The 26,350-nt window shown below is 36.5% G+C and overlaps 1 protein-coding gene across 12 annotated transcripts in view; it reads right to left on the reverse strand.

Annotated features, from left to right (window-relative positions):
* Nucleotides 1-26,350, reverse strand: part of Eya1 (EYA transcriptional coactivator and phosphatase 1) — a 431,890-nt gene that overhangs the window by 342,675 nt on the left and 62,865 nt on the right. For all 12 annotated transcript variants that reach the window (XM_087190467.1, XM_087190466.1, XM_087190465.1 and 9 more), the window contains one exon: nucleotides 23,599-23,703. In XM_087190467.1, the coding sequence (XP_087046593.1) occupies nucleotides 23,599-23,631 (33 nt within the window). In that variant the 5' untranslated portion in view covers nucleotides 23,632-23,703. Of the gene's footprint in view, nucleotides 1-23,598; nucleotides 23,704-26,350 lie in introns of those variants that run through there.

Below are 26,350 nucleotides of genomic sequence, written 5' to 3' on the forward strand. Positions count from 1 at the left end.
TTTTCCTGAAGTTCAGCAATTCTTTAGCTTACTTTAGGTTTGTCCTTTATAATAAAATAAAATGAAACATTTTAATTAAAATATTTATAGTATGATCTATCTATTAATTATTTTCATATGTACATATAAATAAAAAATCTGAAATAGTATATACTTAGTACTACCCATGACTATTTCTGAATAGTTGAATTTGTGGTGGTTTTTCTTTTGCTTCATTTTAAAAATGATTTATTCTTTGTAAATAGGGAGGGATGGAGGGGTTGAAGGGAGGACTGGGCAAGGGTGAAAAATAAGAACCAAGAGAGATTATGTAAAGGTGCAAATTTCCAATGATGAATGTCATTATATTGTATACCTAAAATGTACCAATGATTAGAATGAATAATCGAAAATGCAAAATAGGAAGAAAAGGTCCAAAGGGGTAGGGGTAGTGGGAGGGGCAGGGGAAAGGAAAGAAGGGAAAGGAAAAATGATGAGAAATGGAAAAAACGGAAATAAAGTCTTTGTAAATAGGGAAGGGTGGAGGGCATGAAGGGAGGGCTGGGAATGGGGAAAAAATAAGAACCAAGATGCATCATGTAAAGGTACAAGTTCCCAATGAGAAATGTAAATGTGTTGTATACCTAAAATGTACCAATAAAAGAATTTAAGAAAAAAAATGATTTATTTTAGCACTTGAAGTTTTATTTTTAGTGTACTATTTTTATAGAAATTGCAGTCTTTTAAGTACAACTAAAGGCATAAAAGTAGACCAAAGTAGAAAAAGAATTATACTAAGATCTGAAATAAGACAATTCCTAATAACCAGCTCTAAATTTGCCTCAGATTTTCCTTCCTAGTAGCAAGGTAAGTAAGATAAGATAATGAGTTACATGTTTTTAAAGTATGGCAAAAGAAAGCAGAACAAAATTATCTTGCAGGAAGTAGACTGATGTTAATTGAGTAGCTACCATATACCTAACACTACATTATGCAGTTTTTGCAACTCCATGAAATTTTATTATCTTATTCGTCAAAGGAGCAAAGCCAGCTAAGTAACTCGATATGGAGGTCACATAGCTAATCAGTGACAATGCCAAAATGAGAACCCAATTCTTATGATCTCAAAGGCACACTTCACTCCCTTCCAATCCTCTGCATCCTAATCTCTCAACACTAAGAGGAATTCTTCACATTTATCCTTTTACCATAAACAGTGCTCAATTGCTGCTATATAAAAATTTGCAGTTAAACCCAGCTCAAAAACTACTAAGGTTCATAGTAATGCTCTTAATCTATATAGAGGACAACTGAACCTGAGCTTTAGGGAATAACCTAATGACTGGTAAAGGTTATACCAGGGCATTGCAAGGACAAGAAAGTGCCAAGTCTAGTATTGTTTAAATAAATAATGGGAAACAGAAAACTATGCACAACATTTCTTAACCCAAGTCTTTTTTTAAACACTAATTTGCATTCTACTTGCTTTAAAGATTCTTACGAAGTTCTAAAGGGGAGCAACTATGATAAAGAAAATAGGAGTTAAAATCAACAAAACTTTTCAAACACAGTTCATTGAACATTATAGCCTCTATTTAAACTATAATTATGTACTTTAAATACTCCCAAGACATTTTGCAATTCAAACTCCCTTTTGAAATTCCAATTTCTTTTACAAGTAATGTTGAACATAATAAATTTAGTGTATCCTACTTTGAACAAAAAGGGATTAACAAATGTATAAATATAATCTCACCTGTAACAATTAACTGTTTTTATACACTAAGTTTGCCTTTAGATAGTTATATAGAGATGAGTAAGATAATATGAATACTCACAATGACTGCTTTTTCATACATCTCCTATTACTTATAACTTCTCTTTTCTCAAGTACTTCACTCATTCACTCATACCTTTACCTATGTACTATTACTAAGTTGCTACTGAGTGCTATGAGGCAGGATGATAGGCTAGTGATCAAGACACAGAACAAGGTGATCCTCTGAGAATTCACAGTTCATTGAACAAGTAATTTGTAAACAGTTAGTCATGAATCAACTTTATGACTAAGGGCCGGGCCATAATAGGGCTATTAAGCCTACAGATGACAACTAGTTGGAGTAACCAAGGCAGACTTCACAAAGGGGTTGGCCTTTGGCTTCAAAATACTATGAGGAAGCAGGGGCTTTTGGTAGGCAGAGAAGTGGGCAGAGAATATATGATGCCAAGGAGGAAAGTATGGCTTTCAGAACATGAGAGTTTGTACAAGGTGATCCTCGTCCAGTGTCACATAAATACTTATTTGCTACCTTGCAGATATAAATATGCACAGTATGGCTAAAAATAGAGACTTCCTTGTGTTTCTCCCATTTCTTCCAAGGCTGTGCTGTTTACAGAGCTTCCTGTACATGAGACAGAGTGACAGTACAGGAGGTAAAGGTCAGAGAATGAATGCAAGGCCTCTCAATGACTGACTGTGCCTGAGTACCTTCTCCTCCAAAAGCCTTCCCTCAGTCCCTCATCTCCCTTACACCCTGGCCCTGACTTCCTACTGAGCCAAACTTCTAGAAAGCTTAGTTCAATCTCAATGCAGTATTGTATCTCCAGTACCTTAGTTTCCTTTTATTTGTCAACATAGGTAACCTAGATTTTACCTGGCACCATCTCATTCAATCTTCTAGGACTATTACTATCCCACTCATTGTATATCTTTCATTACTTATCTAACTTAAGCCCTCACAAGAACCTGGCACCATTTATTACTCTTTTCTCTGAAACAATCTTGTCTCTGGGTGATCTATACCTCTACCTGAAGCTCAGTTCTTATAGTTGGATTCTCATTCTCTCCTTGCCTCTGATACCCTTTTAACTCTTTTCTCATTTGGCCCTTTTCTAGGTTACCTTATCTATTGGCTTCAATATCATCTATTTGCTGAATATTACCAAATCTATACTTTTTGACCATGCCACTCCAGAAATCGGTACCCAAATTTTCAAAGGTCTATATAAATCACCCGGATAGCTTTGAAACCCTTTAAAGTATCCAAAACTGAAGTTGTGATCCTGTATTTTCTGCAATCAAATCTATTAAGGCAAATTCTTTATCTACATAAAAATTTTTTAAATATTTGAAGAGGCATTCTACCCTCCTAAGATTTCTGTTACAAACCAAATAAACAGTATTACTTATCTATATGTCAAATTAATAGTAATTTCAAACCAAAAGAAATGATAAACCTCTGAATGCTGAGAAGAAATGGTACACTAAGTTTATAAAGTTCAAAATGGTTCCTAAAGTTCACTAATACAATTTCAAACAAAGATCAGTTACCGTTTACCCAATGGTCTTTATTGTTATGTGCAAATATATGATAATATTTAAAATACATACATTCACATTACTGTGATTTTAAGCAAATGACTAATATTTTTAAAGAAAAAGATGATCAAGCCCCACTGAGACATGTTGTTCAGAATATAGAGAAAAGTATTACTGACATGTCTTCAAAATGATAATTTAGATATTTATTACTCATGGATATAATCTTTCAGTTTCTTAGATTTCTAGTCAACATGTACAATCCCTGATTCTTAATGAAAAATATGCAAGATAAAGTATATAATGACAACTATTGTCAAAACCAGCAGTTTCCAAATGTTTAACCACAAATTTTCACTAGTAAAAATTCAAAGATATGTATGTGATAAAAAATACAGTTAATACCAAATTTTTAAAAATGTTATTACAGTAAAAGACACATTCCCATTAATCTCCCTTAAAATATTCCTCCTCACTTAAAACTCACTTATACCACCATTCTTTCAACTTTCAGAAACAACTCTGGAAGTCCTCTTTCTTGTCTTTAGTTGTACGGTCATGTATGCCTTGATAGCCTAAAGTAAAACAAAATGTTTATCTTTTATGGTCATTTTGACTTTGGGTAAGAGCCATAAGTCATGTAGTACCAGATCTGGTGAATAAAGTGGATGAAGACACACTGTAATGTTTTTACAAGCCTGCCTTTCTGTTGGATCACACTTGGAAACAGCATTCACCACATCTTTGACCATACTTCATAAAGACACCCACGAAAAGGACCCCCAGAACTGCTTCAGAAAGTGGCAAGAATGATCAAAGTGTGTTTTTTAAATGAGGAAGAGTAGGTTGAGAGGTAAATGTCAATGTGTCTTTTACTATAATATTTTTAAGAATTCACTACATCACTCAACATATTATATGCAAATTGTGCTTTAATAATACATTACATATTATATGACATGTACAAGAAATATACTTTCAAAAGTGAGAAATTAAATATTAGAAATTCTATTTTTTTCTCATTGCTCAATAGATTTATAACTCTAGGGGATATTGTCTTCTGTACTCCACTGTTGTATTAGTCTGTTTTCTATTGCTATAACAAAATACCTGAGGGTACTAATCACCTTTCTGTTGCTGGAACAAAGTATCTGACATACACAACTTAAGAAGGAAAGAGGTTTTTTGCTTATGTTTTGAGTGGTTTCAGGCTGCAGTCTGCCAGCTCCAAGGAAGAAATAGCATGGCTATTTCATGGGAAAGCTGCTTTCCTTATGGCATACCAGAAATAGAGAGCAAGAAAAACCCAAGGAAAAGAAGGGGCCAGGGACAAAACTATATCCTCCCAAGTTGTACACCAGTAACCACCTTTCTCCAAGATGACCCCAACTCCTAATAGCACATTCAGCTATGAACTCATAGCTGGGCTAATCCATTGATGAGTTACAATCTCCATGATCTAATCACCTTCCAAAGCACCACCTCTGAACACATGAGCCTTTTGGGTGGATATTTTGATCCAAACCATAAATCTGAGGATGAGATTATAAAGACCAGAGAGTTATTTAGCTCATAGTTTCAGAAGCTGAAAGTCCAAGATTGAGTGTTTCCATCTGTCCCATCTCTCCTAATGTCCAACCTAGCTGCACTACAACATGGCAGACAGCATCATGACAGGAGTGTTTTTGAGAGGTAGAGATCATACAATGAGGTAGGAAGCTGGAAAATGGGAAGGGCCCAGTCTTGCTCTTTTTATTACAATCACTTTATTACCCTCTAGTATGCCCTCCAACAACACAAAGCCCCCAAAACATGTGCACCTTCAGGGGAGAAATAACATCCAAACCACAGCAACTAATATAAGCAAACATAGTCACCAAATGTCTTCCTATATTTCCAGCTACACACATTTCTCAAATCTCTGTCAAAGACTTACATAAAGTCTTACATCTTATTATAAAAGAGAGTTTAACCCACTTTCCCTCCAAAATTCATCAACAATGCTGGCCTAAATCAGCCCTTACCTAAAGCTCTCAATTTCCTCTCTTTTCAAGCCTATTTCTTACAACTTATAAAGCACTGACATATTCTACCCAGAATCTCAGTAGCAAAACAAACAAACAGACGAACAAAAAACCACTTGAACATGATACAAAGGTAAAGGGACAATGCTATTTCCAGTCTATAAGATTTAGGAATAAGGTAAGTGCCACCTCCTTTAGAACATTGACTTCAAAAGTTTTCCATCTATCTACCATGTACTATGACTTTGCAAGGACAGTTAATCAAATAAGAAGCTGAGATAAAAAGTAAAACTCAAACTTGGAGAAATAAGGTTTGAAATTTTCATCCATGAGAATGCAGAGTACCAATTAACCCAGTTCAAAAACAACCCATCAACTTTGAAAATAAATCAAAAGAAAGATTGAATTTCTTTTTCAAATTAATTTAGTACATACTTCATCATTTGAAAGAATGAACAATTGCCAGAAATAAAATTGGCATACTTATGGCTTCACAAAAATGACTCCATAATTTTCTAAAACAGTAAAATAAAGCCCAAGTTCATAAATAATCCTGAACTTTAAATTATTAGGAAATTAATTACTATTAGAAAATTAAGTTATTAGGAAATTATTAGAAAAAAGGATTCAATAATACTTTTTTCCTAAATAATCCTACAAAAGTCCATATTTGTACCATAGTTACATAAATGTATAATGTAAAATAAAGTACTGTATCTCCAATTTATATCTTATCACACAGTTCTGCGGTTACCAACCCCTATTTTTGTCTATGTGCATCACTAAAAACACAAAGGTTATTTTTTTTCCATGACAAGGAATATTTATCTACAATATGAGGAAGAAATCTCTTCAAAATGACTTTGATCTCTTCTTGTAGGTTGACAGTCAAAAAATGTTTGTTACACCTGGATGGTCAAGTGTTTCAACTCACGTGACAGTTTGCTTTAAAGATCTAATAGCTTTAAATATCTTTTCTTGGAAATTAGACAAATAGGAAATATCTCCTGTTTCCGAGAAGCTAATTTAGTATAGTATGCTATTTTAAATTATAACCTCCTGTTTGTTTGATAAAATTAAGGCTGGAATACAGCAATGTTTTTAGATGGCATTAAATGAAAGTAATTAATGTTCTTTTAAAAATATTAAGAAAGTAAATTAAAATACAGGTGATGAAAATAGATATGTTGAGAAAAATATATCCCTCTAAGTTTTTTTTTTCTTGAGAGCATAATTTTTATTTTTCCCAGAAATCTGGGTTTAGTAAATAAGAACTTTATTCTTAGTCTGGTTGCCTTCCTGATTACTAAGTCTTTCTAAATTAGAGCAAGCAATTTCTCTTTGTTTTACCTAATATTTGAAAATGGCAAAAAAAATCCCCTGGGTCACTGAAAATTATCCTTTCATTCCAGCCGCCTGTTTCAAGTCAGTCAAAACATTCCAAACTTCAAAAGGAAAGCTCTGCCTTCTTAGACCATTTTGGTGTCCCTCTATGGTTGGCCTAGGAGGGATCAGTTATTTGGATAAATTAATTTCTGGAGCCTGCTGGCCTTCTAGAAGACCTCAATGTCTGACTGCAAATTAGTTCTACTGAACATGAAGAAATCCCTGGACAGGGTAGAAGAAATAAATGGTGATAAAATCTAATACTACAATGTTTGTAATGTGATTTTATTCTGCTGTATAGCTTGTAAGCACAGTTAATGTTGAATTAAATATTTTAAATTTTTTAAAAAGGGGGCATGAAAGCAGAAAATCAGATCAGTATCCAAGTCACAGCAGAAAAGGCCAACTTTCTAATAAAACCTCTAGCAGGAACCTTTTATGAGAACAAACAAAAATGTCCCAGTTTTCCACAAAATCAATTACATATTTACATTACAGATACACACCCCTCAGTGGTCACCCTCCTGAGACAGGAAGTCACGCACTTGAATTCTGCTTCGTCTGCGCTCTGAATAAACTGTGGCAGCCCTGGAGTACTGTGCCTTACAAGTGCCTTAGTTGAGTTTACTCTAAAGGAAGAGAAGCCTGTGAGCCAAAACTAACAAACAGGGCCCCTCAAGCGGAACAATGGTCCAGAAAACTCAGCAAAAAAGAAAATAAACTTCATTGGCAGTTTGTTTTTTGACTGTTAAGAGCTTAGCTACAACTCTATCAAGATTTTTAAGAAGGTAAGAAATTTCACACATACTGCATTCTCACAGCTGCTTGAGTTTATAGTGCAAATGTATCATCTTGTCTTGCCGTGCCTAATCCACTTTAGGAGATAGTTGTATCTTTTCTTTCCAAAGTAAACAGAACCACACCTCTGAGAAAGAGATGGAGAATACTTCCTATCCCACCTCCACCGCCCCAGGCTAGAGTTCAGGTTGAGTGAGCGCAGTGTAGCTCCCAGACCAGACCGCTAATTCTATCAAAGGGTTTTAAACAGCTGAGGTAATGAAGATCAGAAATAAAGCACGAAGCCGCGGACATTTGTTTAGATTCCATAATATATACATGTAAAAATGTATAACCCAAAAGAAATTAACCTAAAAAATAATATCTTAAAGCATTTTTTAAAAAATGTTCAATTCACGTCATTCTAAAATTTACATAAGGAATTGCAGCTTTAATGTCTTAGTTATCAGCTACAAATAATATTCTGGCTCCCAAAGGTCTGTGAATCTCAACATATAGCTACATTTGAAAAAGTTTTTTTTAACTATCACAAGACTGGAAGAGATAGAGTAACTATTCCTTCAATGGGACTCTTGTATCTTTAAAAAGAACAAACAAAAAACCCTTTTTTTTCTAACAGAGACTGTGTTAGTACCACTTAAAGAATGTAGTATAGTTAATAATAGATGGGAATGAATAATAAAAGAGAACATATATAATGCAATTAAATAACATCCACAAATAGTGAGGAAAGAACTTAAAATGATTGCATATAATACTTTCCTTCATATCCCAAATTTGTTCTCAATATCAATTATACTTCAGTAACATGGAATTAAGGCTATTATGATATTTATGAATTTTATTCTAATTTAACTAAAAATACTCAGACTGTAATTTTTGATAAATTTGGAACATAAATAGGAAGTGATTCCTACGTAAACAAATCATTTCAAAGTAAAACAAAGATTCCTCTGTAGATACTCTATAGAAATTTCTAAAAGTAGAAGGCACGGAAAAGCAAGCATCTAGCAATTGAAGAAATCATTGTGGAATTCCCTTCTGTAAAACTTTAAATGGGGAAATATATAGTCTCTTGACATTTTCTGAAACTATGAAAATCTAAATATACTTCTCTTTCCTCCTAAATGCACAATAAATTAGGCACATTCTTTGTAGACCATAGATCAGTGGTTTCCAAACATTTCACAAGCAAAACCCTGTTGTACTTTTCTCTCAAGGCTGCCCAGATTTTGAAATTTTTCATTACTTATTCGCCAGACAGTCAGTTACACTGTTCATTTTAAGATCAGATTTGTAACTATCCATCTGAACATCTGTTAAAAAGACAATAAGGGAAAGAAAGTAAAAGAGAAAAGAAAAGTAACAGTATTATTACCACTTTGTGACCAGTTAATACTTACTTTGCTTAATTATGGGCCTTGCTTAATTATGGGCCGATAAGTAATTTTGCTAGATAGTAAAAAAAATGAAGGGACTTGACTATATTTGAAGGCTCACAGAGGATTTGAAAGATGGTAATAAATATCAGAAATATTTCTAATCTGTATGTATTTTACATGAACCTTTCTGGAAAAATATAACAAGTCTTCTTTAAAAGTATATGCTAACCCCAAAGGAAGAGCATTGCATATTTTGCCTCCTTGAGTGTGGAAAACCCATCTTGATCCTTATAGCCTCACTTCCTTTCATTAAGCACTAGGTAATAAATCTTGTATTCATGAAGGGATTTTAAAGGTAACCCAGTTTCACCTTATTCTCTAGCAGAAGTCTCCAACAGATTATCACCAAGTAATAACGAGCTAAACTTGTACATGTAAAGTGCTTCAAACAGACATTGCTCTACAGTAAGTCTCACACACGCTACTTTGTAGTAACCAGTACTGAACATTTCCAAGCACAGAACACCAACACCTCCCAAAAAAGAGCCTCCAGCTCCTTTCATCTCATCCTGTAACTGGTAGTGTTTAAGGACTGTTATTAGTTTAATGACTTAAAACAAACAATGTGTGGAGAATTTATCAGTACAAACATTATTCTTCTCTTTCTTTCTTCCTAGTATCCGGGATTGAACCCTTAACCTCCAAATAGAGCTATATCCCTATCTCTTTTTGTGTGTGTTTGCTTGTGAGAGTCTCACAAAGTCACTCAGATTGGGCTCAAACTTGTGATCATCCTGCCTCGGCCCCTCCTTTCTCATTTTTTAAGATGTGTGAGAATAGTATAAGAATTTTGGACCCGGTCTCCCAAAATAATACCAAAATCTATTCAACTCTTAACTGGCAGTGTAGGTAAAAGCCATTTACTTCAGTTAAATTGCAGGTCCCAAAAAAGTTAATAAAAGTTGCAAAAATGTTTGTGCCACTTTGCCCCAAGAAAGTCCCTACAGGTTTCAAAGGCTTAAGTATGTTCACTGTAGAATCTCATCACCCATTGGTGTGAACTAGTCCAGTTACTTCTTCTGCTGCCATTACTGATAGTTGAGTAAATTATAATCCTCATTCAGTGTCACAAATAGATTGCGTGTTCATTTGAAAGTAATTGATGGCTACCATTTTGTTTTAAGATGACAGCCTGGCTCACAGTTTAAATTTAAAATGCATAAATAAGGTATATATCAGTGGTTGAAATCAGTCACCATATTTTTAGAAAATTCTCCCAAGGCAAATAAAAAATAACCATTTTTCAAAAGGCAGGATAAAATGCAAAGTTAAATATATATCTAATATTTTTAGCCCATAGTAGACTATGTTTTTTCCCCCAAATAATTTGGAATCTTAGCAGACAACTAATTCTAATGTTTCATGCAAACTATTTAAAAAATGAGCTTCAATAAAGTCAACTTTGTGGATGAAATTTTTTTAAAGTCGTCTGGGTTCCACTTCAACAGTTAACTATTTTGAGAATATAAGAGGTTAAATGCAACCATAGCTAACCAATTATTAACACCCACACATAAAATATTTTTAACTCATTTTTAAAATCAACCCTATTGGCTTACTAGCTGAGGCCAGGTAAATGTTTATTTTTTAAATGTTGCATACAAACTTTGATGGACAAATTACTGAAAACACTAATATGAGCCCTGAGGGTGAATAATGTAAAATATGTACGTGGTCATTTTTTCTTGTGCCAGGAATATTTCTTTCTTTTTGTAAAAGGAAATTAGAAATTTTATTTTAAGTAACTGATCATGAACCTAGCATTTATTCTATTCTTGTAACATATCATTGGTGTTAAGGTTAATAACATTTTATTCTTGAAAAATATTCCAGAGAGGGGTATAATTGGAAAGAAATATAACAGCTTTGTTAAGGAAAAAAGGGATGAGGGGGTGTGGCTCAGTGATGGAGCATGTGCTTAGCATGCACAAGTCCTGGGATTCAATCTCCAACATCCCAACTCCCCAAAAGTCAACATATTATATGCTTTGACAAATGATTTTCTTAATGCGGTGCTGGGGATCAAACCCTGGACATTTTGCATAACTGTATGTCTTACCACTAAGTTATATCCCCAGTCCCATGACTTTTTATGTAATTAAAAATTCAAGAATTGCTAAGCATCAAATAAATTGGCATAAATTCTGGGGTCTCTAAATAGAATTTTAATTCATACCTGATTTCAGTAATATTACGAATGAATGAATGAAATGAACAGTCATCCATTTCAGTATTTGTTCAAGGCAAAGCAAGTATCTCTTGCATTCCTTTGTACTGTGAGCACCTTAATTCAAAATAAAAAACTTAGTTAAATAAAATCAACAATTAATACTTCCCTTACAGAAAGAAGGTGAAAATGTTAAAGGGAACAAAAGAAGTTTTGTTGTTTTGGGTTTTTAGAAAGCTGCCTGGAAAAATATGTATGCATTTGTTGGATTTTTTTGAGATATGCTCATAATAATCATGTAACATTTGTATGGATATTGCTATTTTGCTTATTAAAGCACCACTGATCTTATTTTGAGCCTCACAACAGAAATATAGTTATCTCTGTATAACTATGGATTCTGCATCCATTCATTCAACCAACCCTGGATTGAAAATATTTAAGTAAAAAATATTGTGTCTGCACTAAACAACTACAGACCTTTTTTCAGTGCCGTTACTCCCTAAACAATACAGCATAACTATTTATATAGCATTTAAATTATCTCGGGTTTTAAGAGTGATCTAAAGACAATGTATTTTTATTCTTTTATTTGTTCATTTTTTTTGAGAAAGGGTCATGTGATGTTGCACAGGATGGACATGAACTCCTGGGCTCACATTGTCCTCCACCTCAGCCTCCCAAGTAGCTGGGTCTACAGGAGTGCACCACCAGACCTGACTCCTAGAGATGATTTAAAGTGTATGGGAAGTGTGGACAGGTTCTGTGCAAATATTACCCCACTTTACATAAGGGACTTTGGTATCTGTGGGGCTCCTAGAACAATCCCCTGTGGACCCTGAGGGGTCATGCATTAGCCTCATTTTAGAGCTAAAGACACTGCCTCAGAGATGAACAGGGATTTACACACACAGGAATTAGAACTCCTATTAGCATCTGAATTAGAACTCTTATCTCCAATGTTCATCAGTCCACCCACCCCATCAGCCTCCTTCTCCTGCGCTCACATGTATCCACTGACTAAAACTGATGGAAAACACAAGCTCAGCTATGGCTTTATTGATGCAAGATGGGAATGTACACATTCATAGTTAAATGAATCCATTTTTTTAAAATAAGTAAGAGAACATTAGTCTGAATTCCTTTGAACTGCAATCATGATTCGATCTAGTTTAACCTAATAGAACACCTTGGAAAGATTTCTTCAATGAATGTAATTTATTTGCAAAAAGCACTTGAAATATTTGGTATGTGATTATCAATTTCTTTTGCCCACTTAGTGCCATGAATTCATGTACATAGACTAAATCAATCTACATTATTAACTGATTTTGTAATAGTATTTTTTATAAAAGGCTATATGTGACATTGACCTCATCCTCTGCTCTCATTACCAGAAATCTTCAATTAATGGCTCTCTAGTTCATGAGTTTTCAGAGCAGTGGTGTTTGTTTTCAACGTACTTCTACTTTCATGAAAGCTGGCAGAGCAAGAAAACCACCTAACTTGATTCTGGGCTGATTTTAGTTCCCTGAAGCCATGTGCAGCAAAAGCGGCCAAACTAGCACTTGGAAAAATTTCTCTGTTTACAAAACCTCCACTTTAAGCATGTGCATTCATTCATTCATTCATTCAACCAAAACATTTTGAGCATCTGCAATGTGCAAAGCAGAGAGCGAGCTAAGTGACAGAAGGTAGCTGTTCTTCTTTCATGCCCTTTGTCCTCAAAGAGCTCAGGATCTAGAAGGCAAATAGGCTTTGAAATGAGGGTGAATGATAGAAGCTAGAATCAAATCTGTGCTAATTAGCAGTTCAAAACACTTATTTGTGAAGAAGAAGAAAAGTTGTTTTGGAGGAGCAGATATAAAAATTAACATCAAAATGGAGGGGGGAGGCCTAGTAACTTACGAATGAAATGCAATAAAAAAAGAAAAGTTATATTAATTATATAATTTCTTATCTGTATTATCTTTCAAAAATATCACCTGGGCACAGTGGCATATGCTTATTATCCCAGCTACTTGGAAGGCTGATGAAGGAGGAAAGGAGGATCACAAGTTCAAGGCCAGCCTAGTCAACATTGTAAGACTCCTATTTCTTTCAGAAAGAAAGAAAGAAAGAAAGAAAGAAAGAAAGAAAGAAAGAAAGAAAGAGCCCTTAATATTTCGCTAATTTTAAATGCAAAAATAGGCTGACAGAATCATTGTATTACTTGTCTACTGCTGTGTAAAAAACTACATCAAACCTTAGCACTTGAAACTAATGCACATTATAACACACATTGTAGTAGGGCATGGTAGCTCAGTGGTACAGTGTGAAGCCATAGGTTTGATCCCCAGCACCACAACCAATCAATCAATCAATCAATCAAATGACACATTTATAATCTTACACAAGCTTTGAGGGTCAGCGATGTGGAGAATTTTAGCTGGGTGGTACTGATTTAGGGTCTCTTTGAGAACACACCTCGGTTTTCCTGGGGTTCCAGTCATCCAAAGGCCTGATGGGGCTAGAGGTTCTGCTTGCAAGATGGTTCACTCATGGGCTGCAGAAGGCTTCAGGTGTTGGTGTCTTTACAGCACTGCCGGAGTGTCCTCAGAACATGGTGGCTGCCTTCCCCAGAGGGAGCAATCCAAGAGAAAGCAGGGGCGGAACCACAATGGCATTGGTGACCTCAGCTCCACACCATTGCTTCTCCTTTTTTTTCCCCTACCTGTTAAAAGTGAGTCACTAAGTCTAGACCACACTTGACAGGAAAGGATTCAAGGGGTCCATCTCAAAAGGTTCTATGGGGCCGGGGATTTAGCTCAGTGGTTCCGGTGCCTGCCTTGCAAGCACAAGGTCCTGAGTTCGATCCCTGGTACCAAAAAAAAAAAAAAGGTTCTATCAAGACACTTCATTCTTTCATTCATATTTTTCTCTTTTTTTAGTGCTAAGGATGTAACCTAGGGCCTTGTGAATGCTAGGCAAGTGCTTTACCACTGAGCTATCCCTTGCCCTAGCCCTGCTATCTTTTAAAGGAAGGGATATCAGGCTAGGCATGTCCAGCCAAACTATAATCCCAGTGCTCTGGGAGACTAAGGCAGGAGGGACATAAATTCAAGCCCAGCCTGACCCTGTCTCAAAATAAAAATGGTCTGGGGATATAGCTCAGAGTGAAGGCCCTAGATTCGATCTCCAGTACTGAAAAACTAAGGTGGGGAGAGGAAGAGGAGAAGAAAAAGGAAGAAATATGGGGGAGAAGGGAGGAGAGAAGAGAAGAGAAGAGAACAGAAGAGAAGAGAACAGAAGAGAAGAGAACAGAAGAGAAGAATATCGAAGAATTTATGGACATATCTTACTGTCACCACAATCACACTCTGGGAATGGGACACAAAATGGAAAAGTGCTTCTTTATTGATATTCTAGGCATCTTTTGAAGTTAATCATAGGAATATTATATGATATTACAAATAATAAAATTATAAATGTACAAAAATGCAGGCATCAAAAAATCTTTATCCCATACTATTGCCAATACAGAGATATACCATAAGCTCTTCCAATAATTTTCATTGAGATATAAATGTTAAAACACAGACACATACACAAGCCAAAGGCTTCAGACAAGCAGAATTTAGAAGTGTAAAAGTGGATTACGTTGGAGTCCAAACACAGCCTTGGAGCTGCGGAAGTGGATCCTCAGATCACCTGGAGCTCACACTGGTCCTGACTTCCATGATGAGTCCTCTTGCTTATGCTTATGGGACCCCGTACATTTATCTTGTGACATAAACCCCTGTGAGCTTCAGTTATCCAGCACAATGTGCACACCAGAAGAATCGCTCTGAGTTAGAATTGAAAGAGAACTTCTCCCGAATTCTGTATTTTATAAATGAGGAAAATGAAGCCCAGAGAGAGGAGACAAGTCCCACGGTAGTTGGCAGGGCTAGTGATGGAGACAGATCATGGGAGGGGAAAGAGTGCAACCGCAGACCCACCTCACCACAACTGCCAAGAGGCGAACAGGGCAGGGGCACTCACTGTAGTCACACACACTCCCATGGCCTGGATGCTGTCTCTGCACATGGATGCTAACTATCATCCACAACTGCACGGATCAGTACAAGGAACCAAGACCTTCAGGGCCACAAAGTCCATTGTCCTTTCTTTTAGTGCTTTATGAAAAGCATTTGTCTTTTTCAACATGGTCTTCTTGTAGCTCACACTTCTGGTATTAGCATCCCTAACAAAGTTGTGAGTCAGAAAGTTTGTTTTTTTTTTTAAAGAATTTAAACTGCCCTTACCTCTCCACCTTCCAATGGAACACAAAGTCCCAAGGTATATGCCTTTTTCAGAGAGAGAGAGAGAGAGAGAGAGAGAGAGAGAGAGACACAGTTGCTGAATGCTCATTTACAGTGGTTCATAGTTATTGGAGCTCTCCAATCCCTGCACGTTAAATGAGCTGGGTCAGGGTCAGAGACAGGCAAGGGGCATTGAGTCTTAGTAGTTGGAGCCTCTCTTTCTTTTCTTTCTAGCATTAGTCACAAGCAATTTCCATCTTTGTCACACTCCATTTGTTCAGTGTGCAGAGACCAAGTGAGCTACACCAGAACACAAGATGTTGGCCAGCTCAGATAAACAAACGTTTACTAAGGGCCTGTGGAGGGCTTGACATTGTGCTTGGCCCTGGAAATATAAACATGTCACCGTCCTGGCTCTGGACTAATTTTCCCGTCTAGATTTTATTTTTAACCAAAATACCCAACTGCTAATACAACCTGGTGTACAGTTGGAACTTTGATAGCCAGTCTTTTCCAAACTTTCAGATCACATTCAAACCTGGGCTCGTCTAAGGTGCCCAAACCAGCTGTGTCTGCTCAAATGAAAATGTTTGCCTAATTCCTTCCTGCATAGTCTGACATCCCATGTCACAAACTCACCCAAACCCTGTGAATGTGTGTCTATTACATCTAAATTAAGAGATAGTACTCTGTCCCCCAGTCAAAAATTTGAATTAAATAACAACTAGTGTTTTAATCACTTACTCTCTGCATGTCTGGAATGTTCTGGAATGTTACTATTCACAGCAAACACTGAGGTAGCATTCACTGTATGTGAGATATCGCCCTCATCATCCTCACATGGGGAACCTCATTCAGTCTTCACAACAACCTGTAACCATCGTCCCATTTACAGACACGGGAAATGGCCCAGTGGAGACTCACGGACCTCCCCAGGGTCATGCAGCGAGTGAGCACTGCAGCTTAAACTTGAAGCCAAGGACTTGGGCTCCAGAATCTGTGCTCCTATTCACTGTATATTATTTCTAATCACACCATCATGGGAAGGTACTGTTATTTCCACATTACTAATGAGAAAGAGCTAAGGCTTACAGAGATTGGAGGACAACTTGCCCGAGAGCACAGCAAGGATTGAAACAAGTCTGCCTGACTTAAACAGTCTGGCCTTTCCAAAAAGATGCCCCACACCAATCACTAGCTTGGTGCTGGTGGCTCTATACATTGCCTCAAAATTTACGACATGCATTGGCATGTGGTATCTTACTTATCATAGGCAACTAGCAATATATATCTTATTTTCTCTATAAAAGCAAAATTAAGTTTCTAAAATTGAAATGAATTCCTTGAAGTGATGTACTGAAAGGATTCATAGTTAGTAAATTGTGACTCCAAAACAGGTACTCTGACTCAGAGTCAGGGTTCTCCTCACTATGCCCTGCTGCTTTCCCATGTTCAAATTCTTATGTTAGTAATGCACCTGGCACAACTGTGGTGGATTAACTAATGATCAACTTTGAGCAACCAGCTGAACTGAGTCAGCATGGTTCTGGGTGTGGAAGACCCACCTGAGAATTGTTGCCAACAGCATAAAAGGAGAACTGGAGGGGAAAATGGTATGCTGTTGATATTCCTGGAGAAGTTTGCCTTGGCTAATTTTCCTGATATGAACTTGGCTGTTCTCATTGTCAGAGGAGCTTGGGGGATGGCTTCTGTTCTCATCAGGGGAGCTCTTGGTCTTTGCCTTAAGAGTTGCTTCCTGGCTCCAGCGCAGATCCCTCAGTCTGGTGACACAGATCCTTCACGCTGCTAGCACAGACTTTCTAGCTTCCACCACTGGCCTTTGGGTCTTCCAGGTGCAGATCCTTAAAACAGATCTGCATGAGACATTGCTGTAGGCTCTAGGCCTCTGGCTGGACTTGTGGGGGACATTGCCTTTGGATTCAGGCTTTTAGCTGGACTTGTGTGGGACACTGCTGTGGGATCAAGGCCCTCAGCTGGAATCTTCAGGTCTCTAGTATGTGAAGAGATCTCTTGCATTCCTCTGCATTTGACTTTTTGGGTGAATATTATAAAATAATCCTGTAAATTATGTGTCCTCTACTAAATCTATTCCCTTGCGTACCCCAACTACAACAACAAATCAGCCTACCGCAACAACTCTAGTTCTACTGGCAGACATGAAAATACAAATCATAACTGCTATTCAATAGATTAAGGGAGAGAAGAAAACTAGCTACTGGGGAATACAGCTTGTAGCTGGTAGTGATGGAAAGGTTGATAGGCATTAGAAAGTAGTCACGTATAGTCATTATTTGCTATTGCCATCAAGGTGCTTAGAATGTTGTTGAGGGTACCTCAAGGGCTAAGTATCCCCAACTATAAGATAAGGCAGTGGGACTAGAACTGTGATTTCAAAGCAGTGCTTCAGAGATCACAACTTGGAGGGTACTCCGAGGCCCATGGTAGGCATCCATTAGATGGTCTGCCAGTTGCAGTCCTGGGAACTGCTACATTTCTGCTGCAGTTCTTGATCCATCAGCCAGAGAATCGTGACCCAGGAATGCATAAATCATGATGCTTAGCCAGCACTGTACAAGGGGAGCTGGAAAAGCGAGTCTGTCAACAAAGAGAAGACTGAAGAAAATATGCTCATCAAAATAAAAGGAAATCTGTGTTCATCCCTTTATCCCTTTTTCTCTTGAGTTTCCTTTTTTTTTTTTTTGCTTATACCAACTCATGGTAATTCAGCTCCATTAGTTGCAACCATTTAAATAGGGTTTATTCATGTTGGTGAGAAGAGGGTGGAATAGGTAGATAAATAGATACAGTTTTAGAACTCACATGCTTACTAGTCTTTGTTAGGGGTTAAATTGCATTCCCCTAAAAAATGTATGTTGGAGTCTGAATCCCCATTATCTGTGAATGTAATTTTATTTGGAAAGAGGTTCTTGCCATGTAACAATGTAGGCAGAGATGGAAATAAGGAAAGAAAAGCCAAAGGCTGCCCACAAATCATCAGAACCTAGGAAAAGTCAAGGCAGGATTCCACCCCAGATTTTAGAGGGAGCGTAATCTTATCGATACTTTCACATTGGTTTTATGGCCACCAGAGCTGCAAGACAAAAATTTTTTATTGTTTTAAGACACCCTACCCAAAGAAACTAATGCAGACATACAATGAGATATTACTGCTTTAAAAAGAGAAATTGAAAACCACTGCATTCTATGATTTTAAATTTAAGTTATTCAAAAATTTCACTTATAGAAAATTATCTCATTCATGGTTAAGCTGAATAAATGAAGCCCTGATTTGATTTATAATTTCCTAATTAGTCTGACTTACAACATGGGCTGTATTTAAATAGCTACTTTCAGTGACTTCCTCTAAAAGGTGTGCTTCTTTCTATTCATAAAATAATTACTGAATTTTTCCATTTTAGCTAAAAGTCACCTTTTATTTTTAGGATCTTCAAGTATATGAATAAAGTATACATATTTTAAATGATTCTTCTGACCCAGCATCTCAGCAAAAATTGCTGTTAGTATTTCAAGTTAAATTTAAAGGACACTCAAGAGGCTGAATTTTGAAAATACAATTGAACCTTAAGGCATCTTATTCCAAAAAGACCTAGAATATCATCATCTGAAAATTTTAAGATAGTCTAGGGCCATACCACCCTGAACGCGCCTGATCTTGTCTGAACATTTTAAGATAAAAGTAAGTTAATTATCTGCCATTTACAATAAGATGTGTCTTCTAGTGTCTCCGGAGACCTAATTCCACCCCCTTCCCTGAAGCTATAAGCAACATAATCAAGCATGTGTCCATGTTGGTAATGCTGGCACAGGTATAATGGTTGCAGTGTTAAATTTCTATGTAGACTTGCAGGAGGTCAGATAATATGTTTTCTATGACTGCATTTTTCTAGTGATGTTTCTAGTTTTCAAAGAACTTCTAAATACACAATCTCATTTGAGCTACAAAATTGTGATTTTAAATAAAAGAAAACAAATGTTATCATCTTTGTCTAACAGGAGCTGATGATGCTTGAAAACCCACCTTATGTCATACAACTAGTAAAAGGGTAAGCCAGGTCTCCTGCTGCACATCTAAAATGTTTTCAGGATGCTAGGCTATCTTACTCAAGCTCAAGGTTTATGTTGTGTAGTGAATTTTTAACTGTAGTCTTCATAGCTTCATAAGGAAAACATAGAGACTTTTTGAATTCATATTTTTTTCACAGAGCTTGTAGATTTTTTTACCTTGATGTAATCTGCTTCTAGAAATCCTCATATACTACACAAACTGAGAGATGTCACCAGAGCTCAGCTCCTTCATGTCTGTGATTCTAAGGTGTTTGCCTCAGGTGGGAACTGCAGCTGAGATTGCAGTGGATCTGCTCCCTTAGTGCTGCTGACAGAGTGGCACTGTGGTCATCCAAAATGGGAACTTCCTGAGAGATGAGGAGTGGCCAGATTTACAACAGAACTGATGTAAGGCTCCACTAACCTCTTCCTCTCCATTATGTCCTCATGAAAGTAATAGAGAAGTAGACCGAATTTAGGTAATCACATGAGTTACTTCCCCTTCCTAGAGGTGGAAGACACATATGCAAAACATTCCAGAATAAGAAAGGAAGAATTTCTGGTTTAACATTTGGGACATATGCTGTGTCTACATAGGACCCAAATGAGAAGCTACTTCACTTCGGCTCATGGTCTCTCCTCACCTGACAGACACATTTCCAGAACTCTGCTAGAGGCAAAAAGGCTATACTGCAGAGAAAGTGTGGGCTTCAATATTCAATAATTAGCCATTTTCCCACCTTCAAGTGTCATGAACCACCATAAAAATTTTGACTTCAGCTCTCACAATGCATGACAGTAGCACCAAGATTAAGAGAGGGTGTGCATTTTTTAAGGGTTTCCAACCCTTAAAAAACACTTCCAACCCCACATCCACTGAAATGACAGAGAAGCTCCTGTGTATCTCTCTCAGAGAGAAACCCCTGGGCTCATCAGCTGTTACAAGGCTAAAAGAATGTCAATAGCACTCCTATCAGCCTTCTGCCCGGCCCAAATATCTGGGCTAATGAGAAGACATGAGGAAACATCACTGCTTTCTCTCTCTCTCATCACATCTCTATCTACAGAGTAAAGAAAGAACCATCAAGACTTGAGAGAGACCTATGGAGCTTCAGAATATTGTTGTAGTAATTGCACATGTTGAACATTACAAATATGTTTTGTAAACTGGTATTGTGTACAAAACCTCTCAAGAAGACTTCTTTTTTAAAAAAAAACCTATTCTGATAAGAAAACCAAAGGTCCTCCCCCTGTTAAGAATATGCTGAGGGAAGCAAGTATTAAGCCTTACTGGAAGAGGCACAATCCAGAACTGGCCATTAGCAGATGTAATTCTGTGAGCGAAGAGCTAGAGAGCAGAAGAAAGCAAGAGTTCCAAAAATAAGGCTGGAAAGGATATTGATTAGGTTATGTGGATTTCACTCTTTTCATTTCACATGTGCAAAAAGCAAAGTTCCTGGACAAGTTGGAATACAATTAATATTTTTAAAAAGAATGCATACAACAGATGCTAGTTATCAATAAAAGAATATTCTGATGCCTGCAACACATTGATGAATCTCACAGATATAAAGAAGTCAGAAACTACAGAAGACATGGTACGAGGACTGAGTATACAAGAGTTTTGGAACAATGGGCAAAAGTCATCAAAGATGAAAACCCTTGGAACAGTGATTGTCTATGGGATCAGGGGATGGACCCTGGGGAAGCCTTGAGTGACAAGGAAGACAAGAGGATTTTCTGGGGTTATGGGGACATTCTTCTCTGCGATAGGGAATGGGTTGCAGGGGTATATCCATTTGTCAAAAGTGGACAGTTAAGATGTGCCTCTCAATATATGTAAAAGAGTTACATGCAGGTGCAACATAATTTTGTGTGTACTACAAATACAGTTGAAACGTTGTCTAAGAAAAACTTTGGAAAGATGAATGTGACCAGCAAGAGAAAATTCAATCATGTGCACAAGTGTGAGCAGTTTTGGTATTGGTCTGGAACTCCAATCTTTTTTTCTTGAGTAACCTGAATGTTTTCAGCCAAGTTCGAGGTTCTCTACTGATCCTGAGTCACTTTCTCCACCTTCTGAATTGAAAAAAGTAACCTGAGAGCAGAAGGAAGCAAGCACTGAGGGGGCCACCCAAGGCCCCATTCTGGGGCATCTGAAGAGATGGCTGTCATATGTGGCTGAGCAGGTAGGTGCAAAATTGTTAGGGCAGGGCTTCTGCAACCAATGCCACATGGTGTTTGTCCTTGAGAAATATCCCTCCCTAGTTTTGCTCCTCTAGGCTAGCCAACTAACTTTCAAGAGCAAAACTGTTTTATTCTCACCAATAAAAAAGGAACAAAATGATACACAGTTAGACTTGGTACCATGCTGTTATGAAAGCCAAAGAAAATTCTCTTAATCTTTTTAACCAATTCTTTCAGTTTCAAATCTTAATTTCTTCATTCATTTTTTTTTAGTAGTATATGTATGCAATACAGAATGACTGCATTCATCATGGGGAGTGGGTACACATACATAACAAATCTTAATTCTTTTTTTTAGCCCTTCTTTCCTTCCTTCCTTCCTTCCTTCCTTCCTTCCTTCCTTCCTTCCTTCCACCTTCTCCCTTCCTTGTTCCCCTTCTCATTTGAACATTTTCTTCCTACTTCCCAATATCTATCCTCCATTTTGGTCCTTATTTGTTCCTTGAGACCTTTAAGTGAAATAAATTGGACACACGTTTAAATATCACATTGTTTCTCTTGTGTGAGAAACAAAGAGCACAAATTTCTTCACTCTTAAATTAGAAATCACAAAATATGAAATATCAGCAATATTTCTTTGCCGACACTGTTAAATTTGTTGGTGATTCTCCAACACATCAATTTCACTCTAAGAACCAATGTAACATAAAAGGTGGCAGTAAGTAATAAGTTATTAGTGAGCTCATTTTTCATTTATTTTATGTGCACTACAAAAGTATTTTAATATAATAAAATCAAATATTACAGACACATAACAGGAGTTTCAACAATTTAAATAACTAACTGAATTAAGGATACTCTTCCTGTTTAGGGTAAAAGCTGAACCATATAAAGTGATCCCAAAGTGCTTTATGTGAATTACCTCACAGGATGACTTAGAGGATCCATAAAATACACTCCATAATTGCATACAGTATGACTGCAAAACTACCGTGAAAGCACTTGACCGTTGGTTATTAAAATCCTCATCCATTAGCAGTTGCTGCTTATTGCAGAACACCAGTAGGTCTTGTAAAACACACACTTATAGGAACCACAACAACATTACCAAAGATCACACTCCAGATTTGTGTTAATTCTATTGTGAACAAAGCTGAGCAGTAAAACCATACATCTGAAAGCATCTTACTTGACTAGAGAACTTAAAATGCTGTCATGTCTGCAGCCCCAAATAGTGCTATGGAAATTTTCCAAGGAAAAAACCCGAAATATCTTTTTAAAATGAAAATTCATTGACTTATTCAAGTTCTAAATAACTCTGAAGTTATTTATAAGATTGTCTCAAATTGGAAAGTCATTTATATGCCGAAAGAAATTTCCTTTCTTCCTGATATGAACCTGAGGAAAATTTCTGAACCCCTTCTTTTTTGCTCAGAAGATAAATGAACAAAATATAACTAGGCTCTCTTAATTTGAGGGCTATTCAAGTGTCCATCAAACAGAAACTTCTACACTAAAAATATTTCAAATATGCACACACACATCTATTCGTAAAACAAATACATATGAAGCAAGCCAAAACATAGACATTAATTTCATATTTTGTGAGACAAATACAGTTTTCCCTCAGGCAAAGGAAAATGTAAGGCTTAAAATTATGTTATATATATTGGTTGTAATTACAAAATAAAAAACGTCGCCTTTTTCTTCTATGACTGTACTTCTGATAACTGATACCTCCAACGAAAGATATAAATTAGGTTAGGCTGATGCAATAGCGCAGTATTTAATTTGTGATGTTTAAAACCATTAAAAACTGGTACAGAGCTTTTGAGAAATTTCCAGACACTCAGGTTACAACAAAAATAGTCATTACGATTTTAAAAGTAATAACTCTTTCCTTAGGACTGACATGCTGTTTACTTACAGACTGTCCATTTATCCCCTGGGGGTCTTCCATTGAAGACTTCTTCTGAATTATATATGGACTATTAGCTACACACTTCTTCAAAGGGTTCCAACGCCCCTGCACCTGTGAAGAACAGAGCATCAAGCAGCCGTATTAATTGTGCGGCATGAAATTAAGAGCTGCTCTGTACATCTGCAGCTTTCCATTGACCAGCATGTATACACAAATCAAGAACGCTTACCTTCACTGAATGAACCTTTAAAATAAATATTATGGGCTCACTGATTATCACAATTTACATAAGCCAAATGTGGCCAAATTATAGCTCAGTTGTGCCTGCTGTTAGCAGCTGCAGTCCAGGGGAAAAAAGGGAAAGAAAATAGAAAGGTGGGGAGAGGAGTAGCTAAAAAGCTTTCCACACACAGTATTTTTGAGCTAACAATAGAGAGCCCTCCTTTCTTTTTTCTTTTTGAATTTTGTTTCTCCCTGCTATTTATCAATGTCAATTGCCCCACAATGCAAAGAGGAAATACTAACAAAGAAATATGATTATAGTCTGAGCGAGGATGAAAGAGAGAGCTCCAGGGTTCAGTGTTTTACCCTCAGGGCACAGATATTATTATACTATTTCTTAGTAAGTTTATGTTAGGTCACAGCTTCACGGTTGATCAATTCTGCATTTTCAAAGACTCAACACCTTCATGAGGAATGGGTTTGGAGAAGGCTTAGAAACATCACCACTAAGTGTAGTATGTTGAAGTGTATTTTATATTTAGTTATCTTCCAAAATAATATAGCCATCCAGCTGCCTTTTCTAATTTCTTAACTTTCAGAATTAATTTTTATGCTCACATGAGGAACCCAAAAGACACGTCTTTTGTACTTGACCTTGACAACTGAGAAATTATTTTGCAAGTCTCACTTAAACTCCAATGCAGATATGTAAATGTATATTAAATGTATATGTGGGGCTGGGGATTTAGCTCAGTGGTTCCGCCGCCTGCCTCGCAAGCGCAAGGTCCAGAGTCCGATCCCCAGTACCAAAAAAAAAAAAAAGAAATGTATATGTGATTTTAAACAATAAAAGATACAATCTTAATATTATCCAAGATAAAACTGCACAACAGGGAACATGCAGTAGGTTTACTTCAGTATCACTTTTTGTGAAAATACTTGAATTTATGTATATTAGCATGGTAAGAAAAGCACAAAAGTAGAAATCAAGAGATCTGAATTCTGGTTCTGACTGTGCCACTAAACAGCTGAATAATCAATCACAGGCAAATAATGTAAGCTTTCTGAGCTGCAGTTCTCTCATCTGGAATGGGCGATTTCAAGATATCTGACAGCTCTATATTTTATATAAAAATTTATTTTATAGCTCATTATTTAATGAGTGTAGACATTTGCATACATAATTTTAGGTAAATATTCCAAGCATAGTTCATTTGAAAACTAATTTTGAAATGCTGGAATAATTCTCACATTTATTTTGCTCACAATTATCAAGGCTTCAAAACACATGCCTTACCCATTGTCAACACAAAAGTTATGCTTCTTGAACATCATAAGACTCATAAATAATTAGATTCTTATAATTTGGAGTATCCTTATTAAAATACTATATAATTTGTTATATAAGTTTAACAAAAAATAATTTCATGATTTCAAGTTATGAGTAAATATAAATAATATAGATGGTTGGGTGTGGTAGTGCGTACCCCTAATCTCAGTTACTCAGGAAGCTGAAGAAGGAGGATTGCAAGTTCAAGGCCAGCCTGCGCAACTTAGCAAGACTTTACCTAAAACAAAATAAAAATAAAAAGTCCTAGTGATGTAGCTCAGTTATATAATGCCCCTGGGTGTGCATCTCTACTCCCTACTATGAGAGAGAGAGAGAGAGAGAATGAGAATATAACTCTTTTGAATTACAAAAAAATTCAAAGCTGAATCTTAAAATTCAACAACAGCTTTTAGGGAATTCCTTGCATAATTAGGGAAGAGATATTGCACAATAAACTAGACTGTTTTTCATTGTTTAAGTTACTCTCAAGGGGCACATTAACTCTTCTAGGCACTAAGTTGGGATTTTAAAGTAATGATAATAATTCTGCCTTATATTGGTAAAACGCTTCACAGTTTACAAAGTGCTTTCACATAGATTGCCCACAGTGCAGCTATATCACATAAGACAAAGTCCAATCTGAGTCCTTACAGAAGGGAGCGGGCCTAAGACAAAGCCCCCTCTGATTTCCCACAGATTTCCATCCTTTCAATACCTGTCCTAAGAACATGTCTCAATCAAAATCTGTACATTTGATATTCCAGGATTATTTCCCATGTGTTTCTTTTCCATATTTCCATACTGAACTTACTGAACAGTTTAAGGTATTAAGAATGGTCAAGTTACATGAGCATGAAAGGTATTTCATTTGTAATTTTATTTCTGCTAGAGATGAAACTATTCTGTACTAAATATCATGTTTGTTATTGTTTCCTAGGCTAAAAAAAAGATTGAGTTTATTGGGAAGTCAAAACAGCCAGTATTCATCTGTTTCAGGTAGATGTCTCCAGTAAAAAAGACTACCATTCAAAAATCAAAAAATCACAGAGAGTCATGGACTTTATTTACAAATCCTCAACTGCTTGCTAAATCAGCATAGTTGTTTCCAGATTTCTCTATGTCAATCCAAACCATGAAATATATGACATGACTGAGCCTACTGATATTTAGGAGCCTGACTCTGGCAAACCTTTAATTCCTTTCCTG

The sequence above is a fragment of the Heterocephalus glaber genome, unplaced genomic scaffold, assembly GCF_053883595.1.
Source record: "Heterocephalus glaber isolate CG9 unplaced genomic scaffold, H.glaber_assembly_v1.0 deba00001553, whole genome shotgun sequence".
Classification (NCBI taxonomy): domain Eukaryota; kingdom Metazoa; phylum Chordata; class Mammalia; order Rodentia; family Bathyergidae; genus Heterocephalus; species Heterocephalus glaber.